Source organism: Dermochelys coriacea, chromosome 4 (genome assembly GCF_009764565.3).
Source record: "Dermochelys coriacea isolate rDerCor1 chromosome 4, rDerCor1.pri.v4, whole genome shotgun sequence".
Lineage (NCBI taxonomy): Eukaryota > Metazoa > Chordata > Testudines > Dermochelyidae > Dermochelys > Dermochelys coriacea.
In genome coordinates, this window is record NC_050071.1 from 75205134 (window position 1) to 75227035 (window position 21902).

The 21902-nt window shown below is 42.1% G+C and overlaps 1 protein-coding gene across 2 annotated transcripts in view; it reads right to left on the bottom strand.

Annotated features, from left to right (window-relative positions):
* The window catches only part of GLRA3 (glycine receptor alpha 3), a 146340-nt gene that overhangs the window by 45334 nt on the left and 79104 nt on the right, over nucleotides 1-21902 (bottom strand). For both annotated transcript variants that reach the window (XM_038400909.2, XM_038400908.2), the window contains exon 5: nucleotides 13201-13283. In XM_038400909.2, coding sequence (XP_038256837.1) covers nucleotides 13201-13283 — 83 coding nt within the window. The remainder of the gene's footprint in view (nucleotides 1-13200; nucleotides 13284-21902) is intronic.

A 21902-nucleotide genomic window follows, 5' to 3' on the forward strand; every position in this document is an offset into this window, starting at 1 on the left:
TTTATCCCTCTGATATATTTATAGAGAGCAATCATATCTCCCCTCAACCTTCTTTTAGTTAGGCTAAACAAGCCAAGCTCCTTAAGTCTCCTTTCATAAGACAAGTTTTCCATTCCTCGGATCATCCTAGTAGCCCTTCTCTGTACCTGCTCCAGTTTGAATTCATCCTTTTTAAACATGGGAGACCAGAACTGCACACAGTATTCTAGGTGAGGTCTCACCAGTGCCTTGTATAATGGTACTAAAACCTCCTTATCCCTACTGGAAATGCCTCTCCTGATGCATCCCAAAACCGCATTAGCTTTTTTCACAGCCATATCACATTGGCAGCTCATAGTCATCCTATGATCAACCAATATTCCAAGGTCCTTCTCCTCTTCCGTTACTTCTAATTGATGCGTCCCCAACTTATAACTAAAATTCTTGTTATTAATCCCTAAATGCATAACCTTACACTTCTCACTATTAAATTTCATCCTATTACTATTACTCCAGTTTACAAGGTCATCCAGATCCTCCTGTATAATATCCCGATCCTTCTCCGAATTGGCAATACCTCCCAGCTTTGTATCATCTGCAAACTTTATTAGCACACTCCCACTTTTTGTGCCAAGGTCAGTAATAAAAAGATTAAATAAGATTGGTCCCAAAACCGATCCCTGAGGAACTCCACTGGTAACCTCCCTCCAACCTGACAGTTCGCCTTTCGGTAGGACCCGTTGCAGTCTCCCCTTTAACCAATTCCTTATCCACCTTCTGATGTTCATATTGATCCCCATCTTCTCCAATTTAACTAATAATTCCCCATGTGGCACGGTATCAAATGCCTTACTGAAATCTAGGTAAATTAGATCCACTGCATTTCCTTTATCTAAAAAATCTGTTACTTTTTCAAAAAAGGAGATCAGGTTGGTTTGGCACGATCTACCTTTTGTAAAACCATGTTGTATTTTGTCCCATTTACCATTGACTTCAATGTCCTTAACTAATTTCTCCTTCAAAATTTTTTCCAGGACCTTGCATACTACAGATGTCAAACTAACTGGCCTGTAGTTACCCGGATCACTTTTTTTTCCTTTCTTAAAAATAGGAACTATATTAGCAATTCTCCAATCATTCGGTACTATTCCTGAGTTTACAGATTCATTAAAAATTCTTGCTAATGGGCCTGCAATTTCAGGTGCCAATTCCTTTAATATTCTTGGATGAAGATTATCTGGGCCCCCCGATTTAGTCCCATTAAACTGTTTCAGTTTCGCTTCTACCTCTGATATGGTAATATCTACCTCTATATCCTCCTTCCCATTTGTCATGCTACCATTATCCCCAAGATCCTCTTTAGCCTTATTAAAGACTGAGGCAAAGTATTTGTTTAGATATTGGGCCATGCCTAGATTATCTTTAACCTCCACTCCATCCTCAGTGTTAAGCGGCCCCACTTCTTCCTTCTTAGTTTTCTTCTTATTTATATGGCTATAGAACCTTTTACTCTTGGTTTTAATTCCCTTTGCAAGGTCCAACTCTACTCAACTTTTAGCCTGTCTCACTTTATCCCTACATGAAGTTTTCTATATTGAAGTTTTTATTTACACACACACAAACACACACACACACAGAGTGAAAACCCTGACCCCAGGATAGCCAACAGCACAGTGGCTAGGACACTGCTGGCCTGGGAAGTGGGGAGCAGAGGCCCATGTTCAAATCATCATCTGAATTATGCAGTGCCCTGGTAAATGCACTAACCACTGGGATATTGGCTATTCTGGGGTGGTCTCATATTTATCCCAAGGCAGAAAAGGAAAATTTAAGAAATCTCAAGAATATGTGAGGGATGAGAAAACTAAGTTTTACCCAGCTCTAGAAGGGACCTTGAGAAGTTCCCGAAGATACACAAACATGCAGATAGGGTAGTTGATACAACCTAGGCATCTGAGCCTGAGGATCTGAAAGGAAATTAATACCCAAACATGGTGGCACTTCACTGAGCCGCTTCTTCTGCATTACTCTTCAGACTCAGTGTCCTTTCTGCCAGCAAAGTTTCTCCAGGAGCCATGCTATTCTATTTGTTTTACCTTCTCCAGAAATGGTAAAGTTGCATAGGCATTATTGCTTGTCTCACCAGCATTATCTCCCATATTGATATCTGGCCAAAAATACATTGGCTCTCCATCCTCTCTTCCATGTACTTTTTTTTAAAAATGGCAACTGATGCAGGGATGATTTTTGAGTTTAACTCACTTCCCCCAGGGAAATCCCCTCTCTCCACCCTTTACTTATTACATGTCCTAGTTCTCTTGTAGCTTCTTGGACACCATCTTATTTCTGATTGGGTGGACAAGTTGAACAACTGTCTTCTGGAGAGCATACCACTGTATGGGTTATCTGCAGAGGACAGTAAGAGCCGGATCCAAATCCCACTCAAATCAATAGGAGTCTTTCCATAGACTTCAGTGGGCTTTAGAGCAGTGCCTTAGTACCTGTTTCCTCATTCTTTATGGAGACTAAGCATGCTACTTCCACTGCTATCTCCATTCTTTCATTCCAGCTTTGCAGGACACAGATCTGTAAACTACACATGTACCTGCTTCTCTGGTACTGCAGCATGACATTCTGCCACTGTGTCAATAGGATATCTTCACTTCCTTTTTTAGTGTGACAATTTGACAAAGATCATATTTATTATTGGTCTTAAGAAACACCAGGAAGTAACTCAAATAAATTTGTTATGCTAGAAGGTTCTAGTGGATTCCATCAAGTGAATCTTTGATCCAAAGACAATCACAGACCTTGCTAATCTTCCTTTGGCCAAGTGTATCCTGGGTCCTCCCCTCTATGTGGTGGGACCTTGCTAAAGCATTCTTTCAAACTCAAAGGAAGAAATAATTAAGCCCCTTTATGTAGCAAGACTGCTGGAAACAATGGAGGCTATTCCTTATCCCACATTGCTAGACCTGAGTGGAACTATTCCAGACAGTTTAATAGGAATTTCCCTGACTAAAAATGCAGGGACTAGGAGTATGGTTTGCAGGCTACAGGTGTTAAGAGGAGAAGAAACCTTGAGAGGAGGCTGAGATATGGAGCTTCTTGGGCACAGAGCTCTTTGGAGGGGCACAGGAGGACTTTGGAGCAAGGAAACTGCTGGTTGTTTGTTTCTACTGTGCTTGAGGAAACAGGACATTACATTCTTTGATTCATATTAACATTTTCTTCTCCGACCCTGTACGGCCGTGTATATTGGCTAGCCCCTCAGGTCAAAGGGGCAACAATATCTTACTTGTCTCTTTTCACCATAATATATGCTTCCAAACGGGATAACTCTATATAATAACTTTTACTGATTAAAAGCTAAAATTAATTTCACATTTTCCCAATTACTACATCAGAAATACTTTAATATGATTTCAATTTCTTACCTCTCCTGTGTAGTAATCACAAAAGTTAAAGAGTAGCAACTATTTTTATTCTAAGAGTTACAAATACTTCCACAATGTGAGTCGCTTAAAGCCTTCTGGGAATCATTTACAGCAAGCTACATAAAGAATATCTGTTCAGGCTACAGTCAGAGGAAGTTTAGTATGTGTTAACAACCTACAAATATCTAACAATGTGTCTGAGTTGCATGCGTGACTGAGGGGAAAGCAGACTTATTTGTGTGTGAGGGTAAAGTTACATTTTAAATATTTAAGCAAGCACAGAGTGCTGCTAGCTTAATTGTTCTAATATAAGTGCTTAATTTAACAAGTCAGTTGGTTCTTTTCTTTTAGGGTTATCATAAATAAGTTTTCCCCATAGTCTTTTTTCCCCCCTCTGTTTTTTAACTTACTGAACACACTGTTTTAGCCTGTACAAGTAAAGTTTTCCTAAGTCTTTTTCTTGAAAAAACATTTATAACCTGTTCATAGTAAATCTTTTAAAGTCTAGCTTCATGAATGATGCAATGGTTAGCAAATGCTTTACTAATTCTGAACCCACATAAATGAAAGAGCCTCAAATAGCTACAAGTGCTTCAGGCTGTGATTTAAAAAGTCAGAGGTGTTCCATTCAAAATACCCAAATTAAGGGCAAAATTCTCCTTAGTGTGGCGAGCTATATAAAGTTCATGAAGAACTCCCATTGATATCCCTGAGATGTCTGCAAGTGGATAAAAGGCAGTACAGTCAACAGACATTCAGACTGTGGCAAAAAGAACAACAAACCCAAACACCCCAAAAAACAAAACAAACAAAAAACCTACAACATGACTCAGATGAGAATTTTGCCTTTGAAAGAACAAAAAGGCATAATTCACACTTTTGTATGTTGATCTTTTTGATGCAAGTAACTTTATATACCCTCCAGGAGGATGAATTTATTTCTGTTAAAAAGTATTGGAAATTACTCAAAGCCTATGCAGTGTAGTTATCAAACTGAATGGAAAGGAAAAACAATAAAATGGTATTATTTTGAGTGTTTGGTTCAAAATGAAAGCTGACTCCTCTGCCTGTAACGCCAGCCCTTGCACTCCTGGAACACGAGAGGGAAAGTCACAGCATGGCTATCAGCAGGGAGGCCACAGCTTCCACTATTTCCCCCATATGACCTGGGTCTTCGTGACCTGTGTTCCAATGTAGAAGCAATGGAGCAGTGAAGAGGGGAAATAGCACATGCCTTTATCTTTACAAAGAGCATAGAAACTGTTCTGTGTCAGAGGCGCTGCCCCCTGGAAATATCCTGCTTGCTACAGCACACAAGTGGGGATTGCTCCCTCTGTGCTTTTTAATGCAAATCCCCAAAAGGGATTGGAAAGGTGAGTGTCTGGTTTTTCTTCCCCTGCAGCACCAATCAAAGAAACTAGCCAGCTTCAGAGAGGGGAACAAAATGCTACAACTCAATGGATGGGGCAATATGTGATCTGCCTTTATGCTTTCTGAGCACAGGCCTTCCCAAGTGACCTCTCGGATAGCATGGCTCTGCATCATTCCCTGCTTAGTGCTGTGGTTAAATGCTATAGTCTAGTCCGAAAATATCAGCATTCTGATAGGTTTCAGAGTAGCAGCCGTGTTAGTCTGTATTCGCAAAAAGAAAAGGAGTACTTGTGGCACCTTAGAGACTACACGAAAGCTTATGCTCAAATAAATTTGTTAGTCTCTAAGGTGCCACAAGTACTCCTTTTCTTTTTGCGAAGACAGACTAACACGGCTGCTACTCTGAAACCTATCAGAATGCTGATATTTTCGGACTAGACTGTAGCATTTAACCACAGCACTAAGCAGGGAACAATGCAGAGCCACGCTATCTGAGAGGTCACTTGGGAAGGCCTGTGCTCAGAAAGCATAAAGCATTAATGCATCCGATGAAGTGAGCTGTAGCTCACGAAAGCTTATGCTCAGATAAATTTGTTAGTCTCTAAGGTGCCACAAGTACTCCTTTTTAGCATTCTGATAGGAAACCAAAATATAAAAGGAAAGAGTGGGCCATATTTTCCTCTTGAGGACAATGTACAAATAAAGGTCCGGTCCCTGGCCAGCATAAATCAGCATAGCTTTATAAACCTTAATGGAGTTAAGCTAACTTACCTCAGCTAGATCTGGCTTGTAATTTATTTTTAGTTAATTAGTGTCATTTTAGGCAGTTTAAACCCTATTGTCCCACATGCAGGCTACTTCCAGATAGTGGAAAGGCAACTCCAAAGTTCATCTCAGAGTTTACTACACATCCTTCCACAGGGTTGTTGGGAGATGACCCCATGGAGGATAAGCAAATGCTTATTTCTCCATAAACTGCAGTTCCTTGGAGACTCTGTGACTCCAAACTGACAATGATCATTTCCATTATGCTATCCCCTTTTCTGCAATAGGAGACTTCTCCGCTGGATGCTTTCCTTGTAACATCCCCTGTAATAGGCTTCCCGCCCACAGAAGAAGAACCTAAGTAAATTAATCTGGAGTGGTTGAGTATGAATTCATTTGGTAGAGATTTCACCAGATATATTTTACTGGAGCAAGATGTGATTTTTCCCATCTCCTAATATTGGGCTCTCCATTGTAAAAATCCACTCCTTTTCATTAACAAACATACGAATGGTCTCAAACACCCACAGATCTTTAGTGTTTCCATACAGAAGAGTTCCGTTTGGCTAGACATTTGCCTTCCAGTTCTCCTAGTCACAATGACTTATCTGAGTTCTGCTCTTATTATTTTTTATGATTAGTATTTATGGCTCATGTTCAAGAGTAACCTTGGTTTGATGACTGAATCCAAACAATCCTTTAGGCAGCCAGTTGAGGTAAGAAATACCATCATTTTGACCATGGTGATTTTTAAAATTTTCCTGCAAGGCAACCCAAAAACGTGCTTGCAGGAAAGAGGAAAGAATGAGAATCTGCCTGCAGATTATAATTCTAAAGATATGGCAGATGTTTGAACTTTGACCTGAGACCCAGTGTAGAATCAGTGGAGCAGGCCAAGGATTTTATGTGTTGATACATCAGGGTTCAGCCTAAGAAATAAAGTGTTAAATACGTAATTCTTTCTTTAACTCTATTATATATTCATTTCTTTTTTTTAAATGAAATAATCAATTATGCAGCTCCCTAAGGGCTAAATAAATTGACCAATACCACAAAAATCCAGATCAAGAGAAACATTTCTTGAAAAATCTTACTAACGACAATCTTGTGCCATTCCTACTATGTTCTTCTTTTAGGGATGGGCGATGGTTTGAGATCACAAGGTTAGTCTACATGGTGCCTGACTAGCTACAGGAAAATTAAACACCAAGCCTGTGGATCCCTGTGAATACCTGCTCCTTCACATTGCCCTCTAAGCTATTCTAATAAAATGTCTCCCTCTGGAGCTGTGCCATGGTCTCCTGCTTTGTTTATGTCCTCCCCTACCTTAAGAGGGCAGAGTGTATAGTTTCCAGCAGAATCCCATGTGGATATGTTGTTGGGGTTGGAGGAGCACATGGCAATAAGCAAAGTTGTTCCCTAGCTCAGTCCCCACATACCTAAAACCCAGCACACCCGTTCCATGCCTATAGATCATCATCTGTGTAGTGTTAATGTGAAAGAGTTTCTATAGGGTCAAGCACCAGCCCTGGATTTGGTGACACACTTTTTTCCTTTTGGGAGACCCTTCTACACTGGATGGGAGCTTCTGGTCTAAAATTATGAACTTTCTCTTCTCTGCAGTCCTGTTGCCTCTGTATACTGGTGTTTAAATGTATAGCTGAAGCATTCCTTTACAAATTTCTTCTTGTGACTAAAACACAATAGGTTGGATCGCCTCCTCTCACAGTAAAACACTTAGAAGGAGATCATGGGGAGTAAATCTCTCTCATGGAGATGGAGTTCCTTACCATTGTTATATCTGGGAAAGGTGTGGAGATGGTTTCTCCACAGCATAATACAGGCACATGGAAGTCCTGTGCCTCCATAGTTACTCTGGCCCCCATGGTGGCCCTTTTCTCTGGGCATGGCTGCTCCTGGTGGGAGTACAATTGGAAAGACAATGCAATCTCAGAATGGATTATCAGGATTTGTATGGCTGGTGGTGGAGAAACAATATGCACATTCCATCCCCTCCTTGGCCTGACCGCTCCTGTCCTCATCTGCACAAACTGTTTTCTCCACCTGTCTGGGGCCTGGACCCATAGAGTGCTCTCCACAGAGCTCCAGGGAGGAAAGAAATGATGCTGCTCAAGCAGCTGAACTTTTCAGTGCAGGAGGGGGGAATTCTCTGCATAGGAGAACTTCTTTCCATGCACATCTCAGTGGGAGGATCTTCCCCTATAAGTCTAGATGGTGGGTTGTATTAGCCTTTATTGTCTATAAAGACTGAGTAATTAAGGAACTATAAAAGGGGAAAAAGTTGTTAATTTTAAATATTAAGGAATATATTCATTAAAATAATAATCTGATAATGGAGGCATTTTCATACTTCCTTACATATATTTGTGTTTCATGCTCAATTTCTCCCTTGTTAACAGGCCTAATCTTTACCTGAGCCAGTAGCTTCCTTTAGCTATTGCTTAAGGTTCTAGGAATATTACATTTCACAGAAATTCATAAAACAATCTAAGCAAGGTGTCTTTCCCACCCACTCAAAACAACATTAATCCATGAATAAATGGAATGCAGTGAAGTATAATAAAAGATAAATTTAACAAGGGAGAGACACAAAAAGCTCTATTAAGGGGAAAATATTGTGCTGAGGAGAGATGCCACAAGAATAAGATATGTTTCTAGCTACCATTATTCTATATATTGTTCAAATATACCAGAAATAAAATTATCAGGGAGGCTCTTGAGCTGCCCTGGCATGAACACTGCTCTTTTCATACTATTGTTATCATTCATTTATTTTCCTCCTTTTTTAATATATAGTTTCCTAGAATTAGAGATCAGAAGGGACCATTATGATAATCTAGTCTGCCCTCCTACATAACACAGGCCGTAGAGTCTTACCCAGTAATTCCTGTATCAAGCCCATCATTTCTCTTTGAGCTATAGCAGGTCTTATGAAAAGATATCTGGTCTTGCTTTAAGGAGATGGAGGGGAGCCCCAACCAGTTTGTTTCAGTTGATAAGGATAAAGAAAACTATTTTTCAGTAAGTTTGGTAAAACCCATTCTTAAAAAATTGCAAAAAATATTGCAATTAAAAAAGTCCTACACCGCCTACTGATATAAATAACATATGTCACTGTCCCAATACCACAGTTATAGATCCAAGAGGTTGGAGAGACCTTGGGAATACTATCTCAAGAGCTGCTGAAGACTGAGCATGTCACCAAGGAATGGTTTGGAGAGAAAAGTTGTAAACAAGAGCTGCACTTAGAGCCCTCCATGCAGGGGGAACAACAGCAGCAGTAGTTGAGATTCTGCAACTAAGCAGTAACATTATTTCACAATATGCTCATTCCAGTAAGAGAGATTCCAGTAAGAAATGAGTTCTACACATTGCAGCTTGCTGTTCTAAATAACTGTGAGGCCTGAAATCTTTGCTCAGGTGAGTAATCCTTACAGAAGCAGTCTCTGACCTAAATGGGACTACTCAAGCATCAGCACTACTCAAATGAGTATAGTTTGTAGGCTCCACCCGGATGGAGGTGAAAATAAGTAGATGGAAAAATAATTGTCCAAAACCATTTCTGGTTATTTGCTATAAGAAAATAACCCTGATTGTTCCAGCTTCATCCTCATGAAGTATTTACAGAAAAATCAAGTTCTTCTGTATATTTTGAGTTTATAAAGAGGCCATCTAGTAAACCCACTAGAAGTCCTTTATTGGAGAGGAAAAGAGCAAAGGCATATTGTTGGTAAAGGAGGTGATTAAATTCAAGGCACAGATGAACTGGGCCATATTTCTTTCATTCTTACGTGGAATGAGAACCTCCAGAATCCATGCTAATTCATTTATGTGCTACTGTTTTGATTTTCGATGGAATGGTAGTGAAAGTATTGTTTAAAATGCTTTGACTTAAATCGTAACTTGTCAGTCTGTCTTAACTAAAGGACAGCACAGATCTGTACCACTGAAGGACCATCTCAGAGATTAATTATGACAATTCCTATTCTGCTTCTCCCTTGCTCTTGGTGGGGATTAAGTTACCTCATCCCTTTTTATGGAGCAGTTTACTTCCTGAAAATCGGAGCCAGCTGATCTGGCTGTCAGACAGGTGGATGGAGCCAGGGCTCCTCACCACCCCAAACGTCTCTTCCCCCTCGCAGCTCACTTGATTGCATTGGGGCAAATGGGGCAACAGCCCCTACTCTTCTGCCTACATCTGGAGTCACAATCAGATCAGGACGAAGCAGGGGAACAAGGGGTGGGGAGCATGAGGTGTATGTCCCCTGACTTCCTTGTGCAACCAAGTAAAAGCTATGACAACATATCCATTTTTTGAATAAGGTTATAGACCATTTACTGGTGTGACTGGAAGACTGTGTATTTACAGAAAAATTAATTTGTATTTTTGTACCACTCTTTACCTTTGTGAGTATCATCTGTGTGTACCACATGATTATGCAACAGGGGATTTACTCCCACTGAAATGGATGATTAACATGAAGACTTCAGTGCAAAATGTTCTACTGGAAATTAGAACATCAATAGTGCTATTCAGCTAATAAGTGTTTGTTGGCTCCCTAGGGAGCAGTTTGTTAGGATTTGTAAGTTTCTATAAAACAAAACAGATTCTATTGCATAAGAATGTTCAGATGCTGTATTATCTATGCTTACTATGGTCAAAAGAGAGGAAAAACATAGGAAGGTTTTATGAAATTTTTTAATCAAGTAAATGTTTCAAGATTGCATGTTAAAACTCATAACCTTCTGAATTCAAAAAGAAGTTTTAAATTATATTTTCTATTTGTTCAGTGAAATCTGATTTTTGTTTGCTTTGTGGAAACATTATTATATAGAGCAAATGTACTTGGCATATGTACGCGCTCCAATATAATTGCCTCCTGGTAACCTTTGCTGTAGTTACACTTAATTATAAAAGCCAGATCATGGCATCAGTTATTAAAAAGATTTCCCATTGTGCTCAATGAAACGTTCTGTGTAAACACTCATTGTGCAGTATGACCTAAAGTGCCTTGACCTTTGGAACAAGGAACTAAGGTTGCCATTCCATTTTTTTGTCAGGAAAATTCCTGTTCGACTCAGCCATTAATCTGACATTCAGAGACCACTTGACAATATTACCATCCAACCACTGTAATGAAAGGCAGGACTAACTTTCAAAATCACCTTGCAATTTGTTTTTTAAAAGCCTACAATAAAATCATACAGCAAATAATTTTGACAGATTCAGTGATGCTGAATCACCTCCCAATGATGTTTATTCACCTTTCTCACTGCCCCTCCCTGTTGCAATTAAAAAAAAATTAATGATGCCTCTTTCAACCCTTCAACGTACACATGGTTTTGAAACACTGTAAGAAACTCATCCATCAAGTTAGGCATCTGTTCTGCTTCTCTATCTTAATATTCTAAATAATCCACTATGCACATTCTAGATACAGGAATCTCATTAATACTTTTACTTATGAACATTTTAATTCCAATACTAAAAATATAAAGCAAAGACCATATTATAAGACATATATTTATCATTTATGCTAAATATTTCTGTCTTTGTGTATCACTACATTTCACACAATTCTTAACTGACTCATTTCTCATCAGGGAAGGCTCTCTTGGTATACATCATCCCCTCATGTAGAAACACCTTCAGGAAGGGGATGTGGGGGATGAACTTTCTTCCAGACATCACATCCAAATGATCCCATAGTAAGGGTAGGGTTTGTCCCCTTTGCAGAAAAGGCTATCCCTAAACACAGCAGAGACTAGGGGAGGTCCAAACCATCTGTGTGAGTGTCCAATGCCTCTGCACTAGCTCAAGTTAAATCCCAGGACCTTAGAGTACCTCTGCAGGTGCCAGAGCCAAATGGGGGGATGGTTCTGTGGAGGTGACTAAGCACCTTTTTCTCACAGCTGGAGGGAGTTTTGTGAACAGAGGCTCTCCTCCATTTATGTATCAATGGGGGTGTCATCTGGGCCTTGATTATTTTTTAAAAAAAATTAGCATGGGCACAGTTTAGATTGTGGAAAGAAATAATGCTCCTACATATTCATCTTGCATTTTGTTTTAATGAACATCTTGAGATAGATATTATGCATAGTATATTGGCAGTTGCGTTATCAAGCATCATTTTTGTTTCATGAGTGGTGGGTATTCTCTAACTCAAATGTATTTCAACTGAACTGTTCCTTTAATCTGAAGTCTTAAATCTTTTTCCAGTTAAGTTGATATGTATACTCAAATGGAGGCCTAACAAAGATAGCATATAAATTACTTCGACTAGTATGCTTGCTTTTTCCAGTGTGGAATTATTTGAACATAATAAATGCGGTGTTTGTGTTAAAGCTTCACTCTTTGTATATATTTTAATCTTTAAGTTGAAGAATTTAATACCATTAGGCCTTTCTTTCCCTACTGTTTTTTGTTGGCTACATTAAATGGCAAGCTGGTTATGTGGTACAAATTCCATTGAGTCCATCAGTAAGTCTTCATTATACAGTCCTTTGATGTCAGAAGAAGTTTTGACTTGGTAAAGCTCAAGGGGCATATTTATGTTCAACTGATCTCTACCTGGATGTTCCCTTCCATATGTAGATCTCTGCCACCTTTATAGAGATGGCTCAATATGCTGCCTTTTCCCTGGATCCTAGACAGGATGTTCTGTGGATTCAAGGATTTGCATGGGTTGAGAAGGTAGGTGGGCTGAGGGATGGAGTATGTGAGGGATGCATATCATCCTATCTTTGGCAAGTAGAAATTCCACCATAAATACAGCCAAAGGATGTATTTCCTTTCCACAGCTCTCTCCTCTATGTTGTGAAAATCCCCCTTTTAGGATGGTCCCAAGGGAAGCCAGAGACATGGGAATCTAATGGGGACATTGTAGAGCTACAGAGCTGGGTGAGATCAGAGGAGCAGGGCCTTGTATGGATGACTCTTGACTCTTTTCCTTCTGGATCCCCATGGATTTCAGGGTATTTACAGAGTGTGTAGACTAGTCTCTCACTTTATTTTGTTGGGGTACATCCTTTTCCTGCCAACTCTGAGTAAAGACTTTAGAAAGGGTCCTTAGTGAAGAAGGGGCCATATTCTGATGTTACTGACACTTGTGTAATAGAAACAAGAATTTATGCCAACATACAGTGTTACATTTTTTAAAAATGAACAGCATTCTAGGAAAAAATACTGCATAGGCATGCTAAAAACTGAATACTATAATACTGAAATGCAGGCCCCTGAGATTAGGTTGAATTTGTTAAACTGGAAGTACTCACCAAAGCTCATATTTTAGAATAATGGAACCATTCTGAAATAATTCCACAAACCTCTCAAAATAAATAATACTTTATAACTTATGGACCAGAATCTACAACCCTTACGCATGCTGAGAAGTAATTTACTATCTGCATAATACTTCTCAAAGGATGGCAGACTCTGGCCCTTAAGAAGTTTTTTGGATTCAAGCAGTGCTGTATATTGTATGGGAAGGCCATAATTGTACAGATACTAACAAAACATGCTTATTTTGGAAAAGGCAGAATTCTCTATGTTACTACCTTTTCTATCCCAGCATGTACTGTCATCTTTATATAGTTATTCATAGAAGAATTCTTTGTTCACACTTACAACTTTCCAGCTGCATTATACATGTTTGCACATCCATTGGGAAATTTTTGAGATCCATTGGACAGGACAGTATTAAAGTCAATCTGAAAGAATACAAAACCGTTATTAAAAATATACCTCTAATACCATAGGGGGACATAGAACAAAAATGTTAACACACCTGTAGTTAGTGGTAGTTGAAAATAACTCAATGTATTTGTAAGAAACACTCTAACAACTATGAAAACAATTGAACCATTCTGACTCTCTTGTAAGAATCCTGCTTTGTATTTGTGATTTAAAAAAAAGAGTCAAAACCTAAAACTAATCTAAAATATTATTTATTACAACCATATTCTCAAACTCAGTGGGTATTCCACAGAAATGTGTTGACTTTTTTATATTACTATAAAAGTACAAAGATATTACAGTATTTCATATCCTTGGCTTACAATTTACCAAGACGCTCTCCCCTACAGGAATTACATAACAGATGACAGGTGCAACTCATGCTGGCAGAGTAATATAAGCATCTGTATCCTAAAAGACAATACAGTTAAATTCCCAACATGAACATGTTAAAGGTGATGTTTCGGGTGTCAGTATTATACTAAAGGAATGCACCTGTGATTTTAAACTGCACAAGCCACTTTCATTTTGTGGCATAATATTTCTAGTAAACTATGTTGCAGTTCTATAGGCACTAAACTTATTTTTAAATATTTAAAAAAACCATAATTTATATTTAGTGTGATACTTGTTAGAGATAAGAAAGAAGAGATACACAGAGAAAGAAAACAGTCTTGCTTTCATAGTTCCTACTGTGAATTATATCATGGAGATATTTTATTGGCCTTTCAGTTTTTGTGTAGTTTCTTTGACAGCATACTGTTGAAAATTATATAGTATGGATCAGACTTTGTCTAGTCTTTGGGTGGGTGAGTAGCAGCCTTATAAAGAACCTTCCTTCCATATGCTCCTACTGTGCAGGAGTCAGTCAAAAATATGCAGAGGGACTCTTCCCTAATAGCATCTCTTGAGACACAGGTCATCCCAAAAGGGGCATAGAAAGGTCGAGTCTCATTCCACCCCTCAAACTCACACTGGCTAATAGAGCTAGCCAGCCACAGAAGGTAGCAAGGGCAGCATCTTGTGGGCATTCTACCCTGGTGTGTTGGTAAACTCTGGAGGCAAACTGGACCTGCTGTTTCCACTGAGATGGTGCAGTCCCTCACCACCTTCTGCATGGGGCAGTGCTATAAGGTACAATAAAGCCCTATCATATGAAGCCCAGTTCAGCAAAGGACTTAAGCATGTTTTTAAGTCCCATGGAAGTCAATGAGCAGCTGCTGCTTTGCAGTACAACCCCTTTACACCACTCTGGCAGTATAAAATGGCCACAAAATGTAATGCATAGTGTAAAGATGCCTTAGGGTAAATGGGAATCAGGCCCAATGACTTCAGTTGGGAGAAGTTGATCAGTGGGGCCCGTGGACTCGCTGGAGTACACTTTCAGACCCCCAGTGGTCTGCAGATTCCAGTTTGAGAAACAATGCTGTAAATCTGACTTTATCCAGTTTAATTTGTAGTGTTTTCAGGAATTAGGTTTTCAACTCTTTCTTTGGGGTACTATTCCACAGACTAATAGGCAGCTTTTTATGATCCAAGACTAATTTATCAGTTATAAATTGCTACAAAGATACTAATACAGAAATATTAAATTCAGTGATCAAAATGTAAGTATAAAGTATTCTGATTGATTCTATGAGTAATGATACTATATGTAATCCAGCGGAAATTACTCATAATAAATACATAAATACATAAATTGTGATGCTGTTATAAAGCGGACAATGTTGGTTGTAAGAGAGCTCTGTGTTATTCTGCTGATTAGACATAATTGCTAAATTAAAGTTTAGTATTACAGTACTGTGACAGGGTCGGGCCAGATGGCTATAGGAGAGTAATAGAAGGCAGATATATTAGCCCCAGGCTAAGTACGTCCCTCTTCCCTGGGTAAGATAACAGGGAAGGTTCCAGAACAATCAGGAACCTTCTGGAGACAATTCAGACAGGCTGATTAGAACACCTGCAGCCAATCAAAAAGCTGCTAGAATCAATTAAGGCAGGCTAATAAAGGCACCTGAGTTTAAAAAGGAGCTCACTTCAGTTTGTGGTTTACATGTGAGGAGCTGGGAGCAAGAGGCACTAGGAGCTGAGAGTGAAAACATGGACTGTTGGAGGACTGAGGTGTACAAGCATTATCAGACACCAGGAGGAAGGTCCTGTAGTGAGGATAAAGATGTTGGGAGGAGGCCATGGGGAAGTAGCCCAGGGAGTTGTAGCTGTCGCACATCTGTTCCAGGAGGCACTCTAGACAGCTGCATTCCACAGGGCCCTGGGCTGGAACCCGGAGTAGAGGGCGGGCCCGAGTTCCCCCCAAATCCTCCCAACTCCTGGTCAGACACAGGAGGAGTTGACCTGGACTGTGAATTCAGAAAAAATGGCCAAGCTGAGGGTTGCCTGAGTTCCAAGGTGAGCAAATCCACCAATAAGCGCAAGACCCAGCAAGGTAGAGCAGGAACTTTGTCACAACTGGTGTCAGAAGTGGAATCTGGTGTCCACAGCACGGCGGAAGAAAGAGGGTGTTTGGAAAGAAAAAAAAAAAGGGGAGAGGGTTTTATTTTTTTCACCACAATGGAGGAGGTAGTGCAGGCACTGATACAAGCCACAGCTGCCCAGCAGGAGGCTACTCGTGTCCAGGCAGCCACCCAACAGGATGCAGTGCGGCTGCAGCAAGAGACTAATCACCAGCTTGTGGACCAGGCTGCTCAAGACCAGGCTATGTTGCGGGAATTGGTTAAACCAGGTAAAGGCCCTTACAGAGCTAAACCATGGCCATGATGGGACACAGATCATGCGGGCCAGCAATTGGCTGCAGAAAATGACACGGGAGGATGATGTAGAGGCAACTTCCTGGCCTTTGAGAGGACAGCCCTGTGGGAGGCTTGGCCCCGAGAACAGTGGTCTGGCATCCTCGCTCCATTCCTGTGTGGGGAGGCCCAGAAGGCCTACTATGATTTGCCTGAAGAGGTTGCGGCAGATTACCCCCAGCTGAAAGCAGAGATCCTGGCCAGATCTGGCATAATGACTGCAGTGCGGGCCCAGCGATATCATGAGTGGAGGTACCAGGAAAACAAAACCTCTCAGTCCCAATTATATGACCTCATCCATCTCGCATGAAAGTGGTTACGAACTGAATCCCGGAGTCTAGAGGAGATACTAGAGGTTCTGGTCATCGACCGGTACAGGAGAGGACTACTGCCAGACCTTTGCACCTGGGTAAGCCAGAACAAACCCTCCACCTACGACGAGGTTGTCGCGCTGGTAGAAAGGCGAAGGACGGCGAGGGAGCTGACCTGACCAGTTAAGGAAGAAGCACCAGTTAAGGGTTAAACTAGCAGCACCAAGCCCTAGAGTGGGCCACCAGGAGAACCCAGGTGGAAAAAGAGAGGGGTTGAAGGCCCACCAGAAGCCACAAAGAGTCGGAGCACTGAGGGGGAAGAGGATTGTGATGTTAGATTACCCAAACCAAGAGACCGGGGAATGCCTAGGGCTCCATACAGATGTTACGCCTGCGGGGAGTGGGGACACACATCTGCACAGTGTCCCAATGCCGAGAAGCCTATGTAGTGTAACCTGGGGAACTGGGCAGACCCATGATCCCTAATCCACCTTGTGGGGGTCTCACTAACTCCACATATGTACACTAGACCATTGAAGCTATATGGGGTAGAGACCACAGCACTGGTTGATTCAGAGAGTGCTATCATGCTTGTCTCGGGGAAGCTCATGAAGCGTAGTCAGCTGCTGTGGGCTAAGCGTATGGGGATAACATGCGTCCATGGAAGAGTTGGTTATTACCCCACCATCCCAGTAAAAATTGAGATTCAGGGGAACACTACTGAGGTAGCAGCAGGTGTAGTCTTTAAACTCCCATACCCAGTGCTCATAGGGAGGGACTTCCCAGAGTTTGGAGACTTACTCCCAGTAGGGCAATTGGAGAAATGGGGAAGCCATGAAAGTAGTGAGGCATCCAGGATAGACTGTCAACCCCCAACCTTCTCTGAAATATCCCCAGATTTGTTCTCCACTCCCAGACATCGTAGAAAGACGAAAAGGGAAAGAAGGGCAGCTAAGGCCTTGGGAACCCGAATACTGGCCCAAAGCCAGAGGGTCGCTCTCGTAGGTAGGCGGACCCGAGCAGCTGAAAAGGAGGCCACCCAGGAGGGAGAAGCACCCGAGTCTGACCCAAACTCTAACGTCTCTGAACCAGTAGAGGCAACAGAGACTGGCCCGCTAGATCTCGGGCAGATTAGCCCCGGAGAGGAAATTTTGGAAGGGACCAGGCTGAAGACCTAAGGTACGATAACATTAGGAAGGAGGTGACAGAAATAGATGGGGTCCCTGTGGAAGGGAAAACCCAGGGACCAGGTCCCTACTTCATAATGAAGAAGAATCTCTTATACCGGCTTGCACCAGTAGAGGGGCAGAAGGTACAGCAGATTCTAGTACCTCAAAAACACCAGAATTCTGTATTAAGTCTGGCCCATAGTCATCTTTTTGGGGGGCATTTGGGGGTAGAGAAGACCCTGGCACGGGTCCTGCGATCATTCTTCTGGCCCGGAGTACATGAAGAAGTGCGGAGGTACTGTGCGTCCTGCCCGGAGTGTCAGCTGCACAGTCCCCGTCCCCACTTGAGGGCACCTTTAGTACCCCTTCCCATCATAGAGGTCCCCTTCGAGCCAATAGCCATGAATCTAGTGGGGCCCCTGGAGAAGACAGCCCGGGTGACTGGATATACTTGTCGTTCTGGATTATGCTACTCCCTACCCAGAAGCTGTCCCCCTGCGGAACGCGGCCTCTAAAACGATAGCTAAAGAGTTGGTGGGGATCTTTGCCCAAGTGGGGCTACCAAAGGAAATATTAACAGACCAAGGTACCTCAATTATGTCGAAGCTAATGAAGGACCTCTGTACGCTGCTCCATATACATACCCTGAGAACTTCAGTCTATTATCCGCAGACCGATGGGCTGGTAGAAAGGTTTAACCGAACCCTCAAAGCAATGATAAGGAAAGTGGTAAGTGGAGATGGGAAGGATTGGGACACCCTACTATCCTACCTTATGTTTGCAATCAGGGAGGTACCTCAGGCCTCAATTGGGTTTTCCCCCTTTGAATTATTATACGGATGCCACCCCCGTGGCATTCTAGATATTGCAAAAGAAATCTGGGAAGAGGAACCCAATGAGGGGAGAAATATAATTGACCATGTGTTGCAGATGCGAGAATGGATAGCCCGGGTCAACCCTATTGTATGGGAACATTTGGAAAAGGTGCAGGATGCCCAGCGAGCCTATTACAATCGCCAGGCAAAATCCGACAGTTCCAACCAGGGGATTGGGTGATGGTGTTGGTACCCACAGCAGAAAGTAAGCTTTTGTCCCAATGGCAGGGGCCCTATGAGGTGGTTGAACCCGTGGGGGAAGTAACCTACAAGGTGCGGCAGCCAGGACACCGGAAACAAGACAAATTTATCACATTAACCTCTTAAAGCCTTGGCACCAATGAGAGGCATATGTAGTGGCCCAAGAGACCCTGATCCAGGGAAATAATATGCAGGAGCAGATCAGGATATCCACTGATCTGACACCAAACCAGAAGAAGGAGGTAACTGAGATGATCAACCGATACCAGGACGTATTTTCAACCAAACCAGGCTGGATCACTGAAGCATATCACCACATTATCACAGACCCTGGGGCAAAGGTAACTTTAAGGCCCTATCAGGTTCCAGCAGCAAAAAGGGAGGAGATCAAGGCAGAGATAAAAAGGATGTTGGAGCTGGGAGTCATCGAAGAGTTCCATAGTCAGTGGTCAAGCCCAATTGTGTTGGTGCCCAAACCCGATGGCACCACTAGGTTTTGAAATGACTTTCGCCGGCTGAATGAGATATGGGGTATGCATTGAATTTGGATATCGATGAGTTAGTTGACTGCCTAGGCAATGCCCAATTTTTGACCACCCTTGATTTAACAAAGGGATACTGGTAGATTCCCCTTGCCAAAGATGCGAAAGAAAAGATGGCATTCTGTACACCAGAGGGTCTGTTTCAATATACTGTTCTTCCTTTTGGACTGCATGGGGCACCTGCCACCTTCCAGCGTCTTATAGACAAGCTCCTACGGCCCCATACCAGTTATGGAGTGGCATACCTGGATTATGTGATTATTCACACCCCTGACTGGGAAACCCACTTAGGAAAGGTGGAAGCAGTTCTGGACATGCTAAGACAGGCTGGCCTCACAGCCAACCCAGCCAAGTGTGCTATAGGGCTAGCCGAGGCTAAATACCTTGGCTACATTGTAGAAAGTGGCATGGTCAAGCCCAACCAAACAAACTAGAGCTATCCAAAATTGGTCCTGGCCGAATCGGAAAAAGCAAGTCTGGGCATTCCTGGGTGTGGTGGGGTACTACTGACGATTTATTCCCCATTTTGCTACCAGAGCGAGTCCCCTGACAGACCTGATAAAAGCCCGGGGTCCAGACATGGTGAAGTGGACAGATGCTGCAGAGAAAGAATTCATGGATCTACAGACAACCCTCTGCAGTAACCCCGTGCTTATAGCCCCAGACTTCAGCAAAGAATTCATTTTACAAACAGATGCATCTGAAGTGGGAGCTGTCCTATCACAGATGGTCGGAGATAAAGAACACCCAATCCTCTACCTCAGCAGGAAACTCCTCCTGAGAGAGGAGAAGTAAGCCGTGGTTGAAAGAGAGTGCCTAGCTGTGAACTGGGCCATGGAAACATTATGTTATTACTTTCTGGGTTGACAGTTTACCCTTGTGACCGACCATGCACCCCTCCAGTGGATGCAGCGAAATAAAGAGAAGAACGCAAGAGTGACCAGATGGTTCCTGTCCCTACAACCTTTCCAATTCACCATACAACACCGGGCTGGAAACCACCATGGCAATGCAGATGGCTTGTCACGAGTACACTGCCTGACGTCCCAAGTTGTCCAACCCTGTATTGTTGAGCGGGGGGTGGGGTGGGGAATATGTGACAGGGTCAGACTAGATGGCTATAGGAGAGTAATAGAAGGCAGATATATTAGCCCCAGGCTAAGTAGGTCCCTTTTCCCTGGGTAAGGTAACAGGGAAGGTTCCAGAACAGTCAGGAACCTTCTGGAGACAATTCAGACAGGCTGATTAGAACTCCTGCAGCCAATCAAGAAGCTGCTAGAATCTATTAAGGCAGGCTAATCAGGGCACCTGGGTTTTAAAAAGGAGCTCACTTCAGTTTGTGGTGTGCGAGTGAGGAGCTGGAAGCAAGAGGCACTAGGAGCTGAGAGTGAGAACACAGACTGTTGGAGGACTGAGGTGTACAAGCATTATCAGACACCAGGAGGAAGGTCCTATGGTGAGGATAAAGAAGATGTTGGGAGGAGGCCATGGGGAAGTAGCCCAGGGAGTTGTAGCTGTCGCACATCTGTTCCAGGAGGCACTCTAGACACCTGCATTCCACAGGGCCCTAGGCTGGAATCCGAAGTAGAGGGCACCCCCAGGTTCCCCCAAAATCCACCCAACTCCTAGTCAGACACAGGAGGAGTTGACCTGGACTGTGAATTCAGAAAAAATGGCCAAGTTGAGGGTTGCCGTGAAGCTCCAAGGCGAGCAAATCCACCAATAAGTGCAAGACCCACCAAGGTATAGCAGGAATTTGGTCACAGTACCTTGAATTAGAACTAAATGTAATCAACATTTTTTAACTTCGTTTGGATCCACTCAGTGGAAACATTCAGTTAAGAGAAAATGTAATATTGTCAATTAAGAGGATTTCTTATAGGATTTCTTCTTGACCCTTACACAAAGTGTATTACTAAACTCTCTTATCCCAGATGCATGATAATTATGCCAGAGTGATAAGATGTCTACACTACAGGTGCTATAGCAGTACACCTACAGTGCTGTAGCTGTCACTGTAAGCTTGTAGTACAGACACAGACTATAGCAAAATAAGGGTTTTTCTGTAGCTGAAGGAGCTCTACCACCCTGAACAATGTTAGAGTGACAGAAGCATTCTTCCATTGACCTAGCCTCATCTACTCTGAGAGTTAGGTCAGCATAGCCATAGTGCTCAGGCATGTGGATTTTTCACACCCCTCTGTGCCATAGCTATATTGATCTAAATTTTAAGTATAGACCAGACCTGAGAATATAGACAATGGATTTGATCCCTGGATTCCTTTTCCTCCCAAAAGTCCCAATGACTTCATATGAAGTTTGCTTCTGCTTGAACATATGGACTATAAAAAGACCTAAATACCAATTTCTGCAGAAATAGCACGCTGAAAAGGTTTTATTATCTATTGCTGAACACTTGTATTTTTAATAATACATGTTTACTTTTAGCCTTACATTATTTATTTTGGCTCCATGCCAGCACTTAGAAAAGGTTTGCAGGGAGAAAGTGATGCAAATGACCTTTCACTGTGACTACTTTGTTTTACAATTACATCCCTGCAATTGATCAGAGAAAGATGCTAGCAAAAGTACATCTCTGTAGCTACCGATACAACCAGAAAAGGTATGTAAATATAGCAAGTAGATTGTCACACAGTGATCTCTCATGGAAACATCTGTCGGAGGGCAAATG